Raw genomic sequence first — 15,786 nt, 5'->3', positions numbered from 1 at the left:
CGCAAAATGTACATCACACTATTGCGACAAGCCTTGCCAGCAAAAGCTAAGCTTTTTGCGGACACACCTTGTCACAATTTTGCTGTAAAAGCATGCTCGGGTTTGCTGCAAACTTTGCATCATTCAGCTTTCTGGGTACTAATAAAAATAATAAAAATAAAATAGCATGAAGACTTGAATTCCTATGTATTGAAACGTGATCCGAATCAAACAACAGGTTTCAACTTAATTACAAGAAGACTGGCTGCATTTATTAATTTCCAAAGTGGAAAGCGTGTAGCGAAAGCGATCCTTTATGTGAATCACCGTCTCATTCAGTTATTATTACATTATACCTGAATTATCGTACGCGCAATATAGAATGTGAAACCGATGAAAATAATTTACGATATGTATCGCACGCGTGTATGAATCGAATTGTACGGCCGTCCGCGCGAACAGGAGAAACGAACGTAAAAAGATTCACGCCTGGGAAAAGAAATCGGCATTTGGATTTTATAATTCGAACGCGTCGCGCTCGCTCGTGCTTGAGCTTAGAAAGTAGACTGGGAATAGCTAATTAAAACACCGTGAAGGGGGAAGACTGAAGATGAACGTACAAAGCAATGAATGGAGATATGTATATTCTATATCCTTGAAATATTAAACATATATACATCGAATATATTATACATATAGATTTAAATTTATTTAAATTTCAAGCAATAGTGATATTAATAGCAAGATTTATTTATTCCATAAAATAATAATTAAAATTTAGAAATATTTTTTTTTTTTAGCTTTTGAATTTAAATTTTAAATTTTAATTATATTTTAAGTTCATATGTAATGCTTATTAAACACTCGTGGATGCAGAAACCTTTTTTGGTGATATCATGTACATAATTAATGATTATTTTCATAAGTTGCGTTCAATGACCTTTCTCTCAAGATTGATGACTTGTATTAAATGTACGTGTACGCGAGCGATAAATATGAAGGCGGATACTATAAACGCGTACGAAGAAGAGAGAAAAATACACCGTGTCCATGAGGCGTTTCGTCGTCGTGTCGCTCGCCTGCGGTTATCTAACGCCGCGCAGTGCATTTACACCGGAAACACGATCACCGGAAGTCATCATATAGGGAATTTGTTTTATTCTTCGTTACACATTCACATACCGCCGCAAGCATAAAAGTACACGACCACATTTCATGAGCAATCATGAATAGAGATCGGGCACAAGAGGTGTTTACGAAGAAAAAGAAATTTTGCTCCGAAATGCCTTATACTATCTACGTCTCTCGCAAATAAAGTTTACTTTTATGGCCTTTTTCCTAGAAAATAAATTATACAATATTTAAAAAGAACCGAGAAAGGGAGAGAGAGAGAGAGAGTCTATATAAATTTTCTTAATAAAAAAACATGAAATTTTCTGTGCTTATAAAAGACAATTACATATATTAGAGAAAGTGTAGACTTTGCAAAAATAGCTCTAAAATATTCTACCTGTCATTCTTATGTTCTTTGCAAATAGCTCTTTCGTTCTTGCATTCAATTTTCTAGAAATTTTCCTGTAAATTATTGGACATATTTGGAAATATTTTTTGTGCCCAGAAAAAAACGTTGACGTTAATCAGGATCAATTCTAATCTCTATTGATGAACAGGACAGACAAGAATAACCCTCAATGTTTTTCGAAAGATTGGCAGCTTGACGCGAATTTTATTAAAGCATAATACCGTTGACGTCAGCTATATGTTAACTCGCCTCGATCACTCGACATATCGCGAGCAAATATATCGAAAAACTGCTTCGGCCACCGTATCATGTACCAGTATCACGATTGCAAGTTCTATTGCGTCATAATACCAGTTTGTTACCACTACTGCAGTTGCTATTAGTAGGAGCCAACGTAACTTATGACGACTGGCAAAGATCGCGCACGGAATATCAATTAATCGCAACACTAATTAATATGGCGTACGTAAAGAGAGGTGCAATGATCGTTAACGCACGCTCGTTTCTATTAATAAGACGGAATCTAACTCTCATTTTTTTCCAAACGAGACCGGTACAGTTAAACGAGCCGCGTTACAAATCGGTCGATGCGGCACGTTTCAACGCCAATCAAACGAGTTAATTCACATAACTTTTCCGTCACGTCTTATCTCGCGTCCGCGTTGCAGGCTTAATTTGTACCGCGAGCTCTACATTCTTAAATCCGCGTTGTCATGTTGCAATGTCAGGCCTGGTTCCGAGGCCCTTTTCGAAAAAGATACATTTAGTCTCATAGAAGATCTCAAAAAAATCCACAAATTAAGTTGTTAAAGTGTATATGCAACAAATATAAAATGTTTTTAGCACATGGAAGGAATGTAATAAACTTTTTAATTCCTACACAGATGGAAAATGTCGCACCCTGTATATATATATATATATATGATCCGTATTATTGGTGACAGAACTTATTTGTTAAAATTTACAGAAAAAAAAAAATTGATTTCATTCTATAATAGGAGTGAGAATGACTACAAGCCGTCAATAATTTTTTTTTCTAACAGTAAGTTAATTTTATCATTAAAAATATGTTGATTTTACATAAAATTTATTTCAAATTACTATGAAGTTTGCATTCATTTTTGTGTTGAAATATTAACATAATATTACTGTCACCATTTGACATATATCTATATTATGTTAAATAAACACAAAAATTTGTGTGGATCATTTGAAACATGCTAAATTCAAGCCAAATTTTCCAACTGTGTAAATAAATCGGATATGCTAGAAAAACTAGAAGAATTTATTTGCTCATTTAGAACAAACTCGCCGAGAATGATATAACATTTATCGAAATAGCGAAAGGAATTGTCGATAGAAATGAGATTGCACATTCAATTTAAAAACTATTAGACTTTCATAAGATTATATTTCCGAAGACTTCCGAAATTGTTCGCAGTATAGCCTCGCGAATCGGCGCCACGTGATGCCTTGTTGTCAAAAGGATGCTCGCCATGAGATCTTTTATATCATAATCGGACAATACGCGCGTCTTTTCAAAAATAAATAGGCAATAGGATCAAATCGGATGATCCTTATAGTGTGTGGAATTAGTATGTAACTTTATTCTTCCTCCTTTAGGGAGGAAGTCGCCGATAAATATGTACACGTCGTTCCATGTAAAGATGACCGTCGCTCGCATTGTTTTCGATTGTCTCGTATCTTTCCCACGCGTCCACTTTCACGGCTTCTCCCTCTTTCGTCGCGAATGCGAGATAATATAACACCGGAAAGAGTAACGTGTTTTCTTTCACGATGAATATCGCGATAATAGTATTGTTACAAGAACTTGAAAAAAAACTTATTTCGTGATAAAAAAATTATCATTGTTTGATATAATATCCTCATTCTTGAAAAATATAAGAGACGATAATTTTGCGTCTCTTTCTACATTACGTCGCGCCAAAAAATAATCCCCTTATAATCGATTCCTATCCCCGTGTCGCAAGACGAACGCTATAAAAATAAATCAATATGAATTTTACGACCGACTAATAAATTTCTCCACGATGGTAACTCTCTTAAAAAAGATATCCTTTTATGCGTTTTATGTGCTAGAAAAGATGCAGCATTTTTTTAAATGTGTAACAGCTACTACGTAACTTTGGAACGAGTAGCCAGATGATAAATTGTCCAGCCCTGACCTTATACACTTTCGAATGCTCCAGTCACAACTTATAAGGCTCTTTTAAGCGACATTTAAAGCAAACAGCTTGAGGATAAGGCTCAAGGTCGTCAGGATCAGCTAACCTTTCTCCTCCTGTCATCGACAAAGTGGGTCTTAAGGAAGGTTACCCGCGAATTTCAGCCGCGCCTTCCAAACAGTATCCGCATTCAACGTTAATTTGCTTTCGTATTAATTTACCAAACTTTATGCACGATAATATATTATATGTATATCCACACACAAAAAAATCTCCATATTTTTTATGCAATTTCTCGGTTCTGGCTCTTACTAGCCCGCGATTATTAGAATTTGTGAGTTCTCGGATTAAATATATTTTTTCGACAAATTCCGCCGCCAAAGAATCGCGATTTCAATGATCCTTGTAAATGTGTGAATCGCAGCATTCAACGATCCTTATAAGAGCCTCGGGAACAAAATGCTGTGCACCGTTAAGAGAAGCGTAAGTAAACGCGAGCTGTCATCCTTGAACGCGTAATTTTTTTCGAAAGTTCAAGGATAACTCGATAAGCCGCGTCAACCTCAACGGCCCATTAATCACGCATATTAGCATAATGACCGGAGGGAAGAGAGATCGTAACCGGATGATAACACGATAAACGTCGACGAACAGCCGATGTAGGATTATCGATGCGCGATAAACGCAGATGTTTACCCGATACGAAACGGCCGCGTCATATTTTTAGATTTCGCATATTTCCGCGTACGAAATTAATCTCTGGACGACCGTAAGCACATGGTGCTTAGAGGTATCAGCTTCATAAAGAGACCGATTATAATTATCGTCGATAAATCAATTGTCAATATACAGCTGTATATTTATAGCTACTAATGTAGCTCTAAAATAACAGACTTGCATTATTATGAAAATTTTATATGTCCAGAAATTGATTATTTGTTCGGAAAACATCAACGTAAAACGATTAACGCTAATATCATGTAGTGTCAAAAAATAACAGCTAGTGCTAAAAATATACGATATATGATAAATGATATAATGTTAATCATGAAGAATATAATAATATTATCGAATAATTATCGAAAAAAAAATGATAGAGTTTAATTCTTTCTGTTTCAATATATTCTGTGATTCTATCCATGAATCACATATTTTATACAATTGTGAATTCTGAGCAAGCATTTTATATACCATGTGCGTCAAATAAAAAGATATATGTAAAAGAAAATCTTCTAAAAATATGCTAAAAAATATAGAATAAAGCGACAAGTTATATTAGATTCTATTGTTATTATTTTTGTCGCATATTTAATATAATATATTATATTTTTTATTATTTTTTTATTATATTATATTCATATATTTAATATAATGTTATCAATGCGATTAATCAATATGCTGTCATCAAATATTATGATAGAGATGTAGAAAAATAATCTGTTAGCCTCCTGGAATCTCGGATTGGTATATAAATATGGTTTTAATAAAATGATAGCATTAGCATGTAATATAACGTAAGTAATGTAAAATGAAGAATTCTATAATATTTAAAAAAAAAAAACTTACCTTCGGATTTTAAGATGAGATCCTTCTCGTCCACAGCAATGCACGGCAGACGGTCCTTTAGCTCCTCGATCTCGATCTCCAGCTCAGTCTCGTCTTCGAGCCGGGCGGTACTCTCGTCCAACAATCTCCTCTCTCCAGATAATGTCCCCTCCTCCTCTCTAGTAACGATCTTCGACGACGGTAACGAAGCATTGAGCGAAGATCGCTGTACGTTGCTGATTTCGTCCTTTTTGGACGCGACGGGACGATTGGGCTTCCTGGACGGGACAAATTTGTCTATCTTGATCCTATCGAGACCGGGAGGGGTAGTCTTCTTCACTTCCGGCACGATTCTCGGCTCCTTGAACCTGATCCTGTCCACCTTCGGGTCCCTGATATTCGGGATCGTGATGAATTTGTGCTTCTCCTGCTGTTCCTGCGACACGATCGGCGCTTCCTCCCGCTCAAACCCGGGATTGCTGATTCGCTGTTCCTTGTTGCAATTGGCGATCCTGCCGATCTTGCTCCACGACAGTCGCGTCGCTTCGGATGGTTTCTCGGGTGCGAATATCATGTTGTCAACGTTGAAGAGCACATTCTTCCTCTTACTTTCGATCACGCGGCCGCGCTTTAGGATGCTCTTCAACGTCTGCCGAGCTTCCTTTAGTCTCCTCGGCGGTCTCTTCGGTGATACTTTTGGTATCGGGATTCTGGTGACCGGCGGTGGCGCGTCGTCGTCGTCGTCATCATCGTCCGAAATTTTGCTGAACGCCTCATTGAACACTCTGATTCGCTGACCACCGATCGCCGCCACGGCGCTCCTGTTCGGTATCCTCTCGATCGATTTCACTTTCGACGAATCGAACAGGCTGGACATTGTCCTGAGATCGTCTTGCTCCAACGCGTTGTCCGATAAATCGTCGCTTAGATCGTCCTCGTCTCTCTGCTTCTTCAGTAATAGATACGGATTCACATCGCACTCGAGGATGCTCTTCCGCAAGTCCGCAGCATTCGGCATCGTTCCTCCTTCCTTCCAATCGTCCTGGCCACTTCTCCTCTGCTTCGTCTCTCTCGGCGGCTTTTTTAAAACGCGGGTCAGTCTCGCGGACGTTGTCGCGACGGAATGAATCCGCGAGTGACTTTCCGAAGTCTCTTGCAGCATCCAATCATCCGAAGACCGGCCGCCGCCACCGCTGGAGAAACCGGGTCGCGATTTGCGATCGTCGTAGCTCGCAACTGCGCTCGGCTCCTTATCAAACCATTCGGATCTCGACGACGAAGACAACGACGACGATGTACCCTCGACCGAGCCCTTCCGCTCCTTCGCGACCGCCCGCGAAATCATGCTCTGGCTCCTGGAATCTCGCTGCGAGGACGATCGATGCGGCGAGATGCTGCGTGCCCGCAATCTCGGTTCCACCAGCCGGTTTCGTCGCATCTGATCGTACGGATCGTCGATCGGAGTCCTCAATACGCCTAGCAAATAGATTTAACCGTTTGTACTCGCGAGAGGAAATCGCCCGGCGGCCCCTGCGATTCGATTTATTATGGCGACCTAGATCTCTAGATCGAACGCGAAATATAAAATTTTTGTGACGGCACGCATTTCAATTTATAATCCATAGATATTATTTCGAGGAATTTTCCCCTCGGCAACGCAATATTTCCTCCCGGGAATATATATTTCGGTTTCTAGTCTCGCATTAAATGTTAAGGAATTTATATTCTGAAATTTTTTTGAGCGTTTTTAATTCTCTTAGAGAAATTTCTTTGCAATTTAACAGACTGCAAATTAATTCAAGAAATAAATATTTTTTTATATCTATTTTACATAATAGTATTTCACTTTTGTCAAAATCTAAAAGTAATTTATTTCCGAATTAAACGTTATAGAAACAAAAAAGCACCGTATATAACCTGTGTATACCAAAAATTTTGCAACCATTTATTGACTATTATCTTTACTTTCCATTAATAAAAGTAATGCTAGTAATCAACTGATAGATTCGCGTTTACATTTCACATCGAATGGTAAATTGGTACAAAACGAATCGATCCAATTACCACATTGCGAAAACCATTCGAGTGTAAAGTATCAATTGTCTGAGACATCGCTACTTTACATTTCTAAGGATTCGCGAAGTATCGCAGCTCAACCGCGACTCGAATAAACGGAGAAGAAGCGTACGATACAGTCTAAAACGATTTAAATGGAAACTAAAGTATACGGGTATGCGAGAACATCATCGCTGAGTAAGATTCAGTTATCTAGCCCGCGGCCGAGAACTTTCTGCGCTTCGTTGTATACACGCTATCTCGAACGCAAACGAGGAGAAAATCTCTCTCTGGTACGAAGCGCGCGCAATTAGAGCGTGAATATCATCGACGGGCAGGAGTTCTTACACTCCGCCCTCACTTATCTTGCGAACTCGACCAACGCCCTCGTATACGAAAGTACATTTCATGACAAATGAAATACAAATATTCTTATATATTTTACATTTACCCGTTCTATATTTTTTTAATTAGAATTAATATTATGTATTAATTATTTATAATTTATATAATTTATATTAATATTAAATTAATTATAATTTATACATCTAAAGGCGTGAGAATTATACATATACAGGGTGTTCCAGATCAATGAAACTTCAGGATTTTATAAAAAATTGAATTTGAAACAAAAAAGTCCGGATAAACATAGGTCCGAAAACATTCCGTTAAAAAATTATAGCTAATAAACTCTGTCAATAATTAATTATGATCAAAATTTAATAAGAACATTTTTATGTTTGCGTTTACAATATTTGCAGTACGAATGTAGTGTGTACACATCGTAAGATGATTTTTTCTACTTTTTTCGTTGTTTTGAGCTTATTTTCTTTTAAACGCTTTATCAGAATTAAATGAAATTGGTGTAATTTAGTTTGTTATTTAATTACCCATCAGATTTTTTTCGTTACTTTTTTCAAATGAATGAAGGGTTTTAAAGTTTATTTTTAAAAATCATTTAAAAAAATCTGATTTTTCAAAGTTTATTAGCTATAACTTTTTAATGAAACATTTTCAGACCTACGTTTATAGAAACTTTTTTGTTTCAAATTCAATTTCCTATAAGACTCTGAAGTTTCTGAAGAAGGTCATTGACTTGACCTAGAACACCCTGTATGTATGAAACGGTAGTTAAACAAGTATGTCCGCGAAATATTGTCCGAAAAAAACCCAAAGGAAAATCGATAATAAAATAGCGAACGGATTGATGAACGGATTTACTTACCGGCGAGGCTGGGCCTGGACCTCGAGGATGTCGGTAGCCGGCAGGTCCCGCCGAGGGGCAGCCCGGCGACTCGGTGGCCGCCGCACTTGCGGCAGGTGCCGAGTTTCCTGACGGTGCCGGAGAGAAACTCGGGGCAAGAACATACCACGAGCAGCGGTGCCGCGCCCGATGGCGGCGGCGGTGTCAAGAACGGCCGCGGTTGTTCGGTCCGCGACGATCTCACCGTGCCGTAAAGCCACGGATCGCCGCCGTAAATCATCTGGCGGGAGTACACGCTGCCGCCGCTTATGGTGCCCCAACCGCCCTTGCCGGGATCATCCCCGGGATTCTGGTGGTGCTGCCGCGACAGGCCCAATCGTACGCTCCACGACTTCTTGCCCTTGCTCAAGGTGTCGTAGCTCTGCAATCAGAGTCGCGGAAGAGATGATAATTGAGTGATAATACCAGAATATCTACTCAAAACTTGTAAAAAAATTTCCTGGGGATTCTGTGATCTTCCAGATATTTTTATTCAAAAGTCTTGATAAGGAGAATATTTTAAAGATTTTTTCGTACTATTTTCTAAAAGAATATTTTTTATTGTATATGTTTTCTAATGCTTTTCACTCATACGAAGGAAAAACACATAATCACTTAAATTTCAAGTGCTAGATCTGCGAATTTATTTAAAAAAAAAAACTGAATATGTTTTTGATATGAACATTTTTCATTCGTAAAACATTTTCACTTTTTATCACTAAAAATTAGAATAAAAAATATGAACTGCACATTTTAAGATGTTGAATATATAAACAGGGACAGATATATATTTTAATATATTTTAAATACATAATTCATAAATTGGCTTATTGGCGAATTACTGACTGGTTACAATGTAAAAGCAAAATTATCAAAGAGAAATTTTTTTTTTAGATTCCTGGTCTCAATAAAATTCTATGAAAATTTCCCGATTTTTCCAGATACAAAAAGAATCCCTGAGAGTTTCAGGTTTTCCATGTTTCTCCAGGGAGTAGATATCCTGAATATTGAGTATATGAGAAGAATTAGACAAATGTCAAGGACAATATTCTGTAACTTTTTCAGTGCACATGTTTTTAAAAATTATCACGAAACCTGTAGTGTCTGTAGTATAGTTGTAAACCTGTACTATAGTTTTTTTTTTTTTTTTCGACATGATTATTTCTTTCTCTGCTGGATATGAAATTACAAATCCAATGCGAGAAATGTCTGAATGTACTTGTCGATTTCCTACAACCTTTTATCATAGAAAGAGAGCATTATACAAGCGTACTTTCTACCGTAATACTATATTACTCGAGTTACATCAATTGCTCTAACGATACATTACGTTACCACGAAACGTCTAATATATTTTTTTCGACGTGATTATTCGTTTCTTCGGCTGCCGGATGGAATTAGAAAAGTCCCGTCGTAAGAAATCATCCGAATGTGTATTTGCAACGTGGGTCGTATGATCCACGACATTCTTACGGTAATTGGCTATCGGTAATTACGGATGCATCATTCCGCTGACTCTCCGGTTCGATATATCGCGCCAGCTGTAATAACTTCCTGGATAAGAAGAACACGCGAGGGTCCTGAACACAGCCAGAGTTATATTCGCCCAGACACAAAACAGAGACTCGGCCATTGTTGCCTCTGTCATTGTCCAGGCCATCATTCTTCTTTTCTTCGGGCTGTTTATCGATGGTATGCCGTAGACACGGCATGCATACGACATCGATATTTACGCCCGAAGAAACGAAATTCCAATGCATATCATTGGAAACTGGGGAGGGGGAGAGGGACAATGTGTGCGGGTTTCTAAAAATATATATCTTCTTATGTCAGAATAACTGAACAGTGAAAAAAGATTTATGTTATATTAATAAAAAACAATATAAAATCTTTTTGCATAGAGCAGCAGTTTTTTTACATTCAGGTTTGTTAATTGTATTAGTTATAATGTTCCCAATTGGAAATGAAATTCCAAATTTAAAGATCAACGTATACATAATCAACGTATCAATTACAAACAAATGTACTCGACTATGTGTGTATTTTCGTGGTTAACGATAAATTTAGCCTCTCCAACGTCTCCAATAACACTGTTCAATACCAAATTTGCCTTAAATTCAATCGAGTCATTTCTGGTAGATTTTTTAGCGCTGATTACGAATCTGCCCGTAAAATTAGCGTATCACGTCAAATTTTTGAGAAAATCTCAATTAAATTTGTTAAAATAGGCGTTTTTGATACTTTTGCATGAGTTATAGCTTTCGATAGAGACGTGTTCCAGAAAGCAGCGACAGCTCAAAATGAAACTCAAGACTTGTAATTTCTGATAAAAATGCCAAAAGTCCCAGGCAAGAAAGATTTTCCTGAAAAAAATAGTCGAAACATAAGAAACATCTATCACAGTGTCCCCCAGTCATACGTCTCTCCAATTGTCCGTTACTAAAATTTTTTTAAAAATCGTCCTAATCATGAAAATCCGAATGTATACGTTTGCCTGATCACGAATCACGTATTGAAATTTCAAAATTAAAAATGGAGAATCCAAAATGGCGGATCAAATTTTTGAAAAATTTGAATTTTTCATTCAAATCATGGAAGTAAATATATGTAGGCTTTTGTGATCGTTATCACTTAACAAAATTAGAGTAGTTTTTGGCACTAGTATTTTAATAATGGTCGGTTGGAGACATGACTGTGGAACATTGCGATAAATGATGTTTCTTACGTTTCGATCACTTTTTTAAGGGAACCTTTCTTGCGTGGGACTTCTGGCAGTTTTATCATAAAGTATCTTAAGCTTCATTTTGAACTATCGCTGTCTTCTGGAGCACGTCCCCATCGAAAGATATCAGGTGATTGCATAAGTTCGTGCCCGATTTAAATATAAACTTCAATAGATGCTGCTGTTTTCCATGTCCTCTTTTGCTGTACGTTTTTGTAGAGAATCCACTTTTCATCGCCTGTTACCATTCGATCTAAAAAAGGCTCTTTTTTGTTACGCTCGAGAAGAGAAAGAGCCACAGTCATACGGTTTAGCTTATTCCTTTCAGTCAGGAGATGCGGCACCCATGTATCAAGCTTGGAAACGTATCCAAGCTTTTTTAAATGACGAAAAGCGGTTTAATTATCGATGTTCAGCCTCTTAGCAATATCTTCAGTTGTAATCCTTGGGTTTCTTTCCACTAAGGCATGCACAATGTCATTATCAATGCCAGAAGGCCGTCCAGAGCGGGTTTGATCCTCCATGTTGAAATCACCATTTCGAAATCTGCCAAACCACTTTTTGACTGTTCGGAGAGCAGGAGCGCGGTCCAAATAAACGGTTTGAATATTTTTTTGTGCAATCCCAACACTCACGCCTTTCCGAAATTTATATAACATTACATGCCGCAAATGCACCTTTTCGTTTTCCATTTTTAATGATTTCTCTTATGCACCAATGGACTTATCTGAACAATGTCTGATGCTAAATTGACATAAGACAACGTCATCTATTCGGTGTAAGCAACAATTACCACACGAAAACAATAGAACTCCGCCATGCAGTAACTTAATGCCATCTATGAAAATCGGGCACGAACTTATGCAATCATCCAATATAACTCACGCAAAAGTATCAAAAACGCTTGCTTTAGCAACTTTGACTGAGGTTTTTTCAAAAATTTGACGTGATACTCCACTTTTACGGCTAGATTCGTAACCAGCCCAAGAAGTCTCAGAAATGATTTGATAGAACTTAAGGCAAGAAAAAGGTCTCATTTTGTCGACCAATGTAATCAACGCGCGACGCGGCTTATCACAACAACGAAAGCGAATTCTCGCATTGTGCATTAATTTCGCGGAGGAAACGCAAAACGTAGACTGTCGCAGCCTTTCACCCTGACGTGTCACTCTCGTCCGCGATTTTATCCGCAACGGGTATCGCTTATTGAGAGACTGACGGATCACTCGTTTCCATTTCCCTTTAACGGCACGTACACAGCTCGATCTTCGCTCCCAGCGTCTGCCTTTTCTTCCTTTCCAGAACTCTCATGGGTCGCGAGTCCCTTCCGCAAATCACGCTGCCTCTCAGCATCGGACGCATTGCATTCTCCAAAGAAGGAAGAACGAAGAGAACATTTGCGATGCGAGCTTCGGTAGGTAAGTCGTAGAAAAAATCACAACGTGGAAGAATAGCTATGGATGGGAAAAAACAAAGGAAAAAGGAGAGGGCAAACGCGTTTCAGGGAAAGTGAACGATGGTAGAATCGCTCGCGATCGCCAATTTAAATTCGCTTCCCCTTTAGAGAAATCGCAGAGATAACGTCGCGCACGTTCGCGATGTTGAATCTCGCGAGAGAGAAAGAGCCAAAGAGTGAGAAAGATCAAACAACGTACAGAAGAAAAGAGACATATAGATTAGGTTTCCTGTTTATCGCGAAATGATGATTTATCGATTTAATATTTCTAAGGAAATGGATAAAATTCTCAATGCAAGTTCTCTGCGATAGAAAAAAAAGAAAATTATTAAAGAGATATCAATTATAAATTTCCTACCAATTAAATTATAAATAATAATGTTTTTATTTTATTCTTGATTTATATTTTAAACAATTTTAATTTTCATTCTAATTCTCCGTTACAAATATTATATTCTTCGCAGTACACATTTTTGTATATGAGAACATAAAAATAAATATTTCCTTCTCTATTTATACAATATTTTCGTCATACAATAATTTATAAATTTTCGTCAGCAATAAAATAATGCCACACAATAAAACAGAAAAGAAAAGCGAGGAAGTTAGAAGCGAGAATTGGAAATTATCGGAAAACCATTGAGGAGAACAACAATAAGGATAAAACCAGTAATAGTATGTTTTGGAAAAATTAATAATCAATTGAAATCACTATAAATAGTTATTCAAAAATTGTTTCCATTGGAAACGAATTGTGCGGCATAAAAGCCTCTATATCTTATGTTTATCGAAAAACTGCCGAGAACGAAATGAAGAGAGAAAAAGAGATGTCTCTCGAGAAAGGCGAATGTCAAGGAAATACAAGAAGCTCGTATCCCAAGCTCGTATCTAAGTGCGAACGAGAAAATCAACGACAGACTGGCTTGGAGAACCAAGTAAAGAAAGAATAAAAGAAAGAAATACATCAGGAAACTTTGTGTGTGTATGTGTGTGTGTGTGTGTGTGTGTCCAGTTATCTAGAAGCGAAAAGAACCAAGTAAAGAAAGAATAAAAGAAAGAAATACATCAGGAAACTTTGTGTGTGTATGTGTGTGTGTGTGTGTGTGTGTGTGTCCAGTTATCTAGAAGCGAACTACTGTATCGCATCTTCCCGGCATAAGATTCTTTAAGGAAAAGAGAATCTGCGCATGAAAAAGCATTAGTACACATATCAAACTGGCACTATGAAAATGACATCTGATGAAAATCACTGAATAAAATCACTCCTCTCGACGATGCAAACGCTTCGTGGAATAGCAAACTTACATAGTTGGAAAATTTAATGTTTTCTTGTTAAAAAATATGCCGGTTAAAATTTTTGTGTTAATATCTAACATATTTATGTGTTAATTAATGTGTAAATTTAATATATTGCTGTTGTGTTGATTGAACTCAAATGTTAAATTATTAAAACAATTGAAAAAAGTATAAAAATAACACAATGTGCACATATTTTTAATTTTACACAATAAATATATATGTATATGTTCCGTATTATTAGTGACAAAATTTATTTGTTAAACTTTACAGAAAAAAAAAATTGATTTTATTCTATAATAAGAGTGAGAGTGACTACGGATCGTCAATAACCTTTTTTCTAAGTTAATTTTATCATTAAAAGTATGTTAATTTTATACAAAATTTATTTCGAATTCATTATTTACATTAATTTATTTCAAATTAATTAATTATATTAATTATTTAAAGTTTGCATTCATTTCTCTCTCATGTTGAAATATTAACATAATATTAGTATCATCATTTAATATATTATATTAAATTAACACTAAAATTTGTGTGGACCGTTTAGGACATGCGATATATGTAAATGTGTACGCGAGAGAAAAGAACACAATGGAAATATTTTGCCGAGCAACACCGTACCGTTACGCGTTGTTCGCATATGAAATTTCGCGTTTCGTGCTTCGCAAAAATCGCGCGCGTCGACATACAAAAGAGGAAAAGATCGCTCGCGACGATTAGATCGAAATAGGTTCCCGCGGACGAACGAGGAGGATGCTGTTATCCTTAAAAGCCTTAATTAGATTTTCTTAATAGTGTTGATGTTAGACTCTCGGTTGCTTCTAATCTAATCCGTTCACAGTTCGCGCTTTCGAGGATTAAAATAGGATATCCTCAGGATATCCTACATGTATGTCCTGGATGCCCTTTGGACGTCCTAAGGACATCCTTGTGCTGTCTGGGTATCCTCTCCGCGCTTATCTCCTGATCTACGCACTCACAGTTTCCACTGATAAGTACACATAGATGCAACGTACAACATATGTATACTCAAAAGAAGGACTACATCTCGGACGGAGAGAGCGGGACATGTCGATTTGCTCGCGACACGCGCTCTTGGAGACTGAATCTAATCTGCGATCTATCAAGAGAATCTATGCGATACTCATATATTCGGTTTTTTTTTTTTTTTTCTTTATGCAGTTGCAAATGGAAAGACTTGGACGGCAACTTATTTTGCAATTCTGGCTGTGAATGGAAAAAGAAGTTATATATTGCGCGTCTTTGAAATGTACATCTACGTTGAAAGAGAGATTACTTATTGCTTGATATAATTCTTTCCTTTCTAACGTCCTGAGAACCTATTAGATCAAAAAGAAGTCAAATTTTAAATTAGAAGTCAGATTTTTCACGAAGAATGTGGCGGCATATTTTTTATCTCGTATTTTGACCTAATCTACATTTGGTAGTCACATTTGCTGAAATCCTGACTAACGGTTTTTGCCAGTTTAATCGTCTTTATATATACAGTCGAATCTCGCTAACTCGAACCTCGTTAATTCGAAAACTTCTACAATTCGAATTTTTATTCATTCCCTAGAGAAAACCTCTATAAGTCGAAGAAAAATAGAAGATTAACTCAAAGTATTTTTCGAATGTACCAGTTACCTTAATTCCTTTCTATAACTCGAATTGTTTCGAGATATAAAGGTCAATATTATGAATTGACCTCTGTATCTGTGAAAACAAACAACAATAACGAGTCTCATTGTCAGTAATGTTGCTAGCAACGCTTCT

At 37.0% G+C, this 15,786-nt stretch overlaps 1 protein-coding gene across 1 annotated transcript in view; it reads right to left on the bottom strand.

Moving 5' to 3' along the window:
* LOC115235535 overlaps window positions 1-15,786 on the bottom strand; it is a 94,777-nt gene that overhangs the window by 12,703 nt on the left and 66,288 nt on the right. The window contains exons 3-4 of the mRNA XM_029807385.1: window positions 8,513-8,912; window positions 5,254-6,708 (exon numbers count right to left, since the gene is read on the bottom strand). Of these exons, the coding sequence (XP_029663245.1) occupies window positions 5,254-6,708; window positions 8,513-8,912 (1,855 nt within the window). The remainder of the gene's footprint in view (window positions 1-5,253; window positions 6,709-8,512; window positions 8,913-15,786) is intronic.

This window comes from Formica exsecta, unplaced genomic scaffold, assembly GCF_003651465.1.
Source record: "Formica exsecta isolate Colony F162 unplaced genomic scaffold, ASM365146v1 scaffold226, whole genome shotgun sequence".
NCBI lineage: Eukaryota > Metazoa > Arthropoda > Insecta > Hymenoptera > Formicidae > Formica > Formica exsecta.
This window is presented reverse-complemented; position numbering and strand designations above follow the sequence as displayed.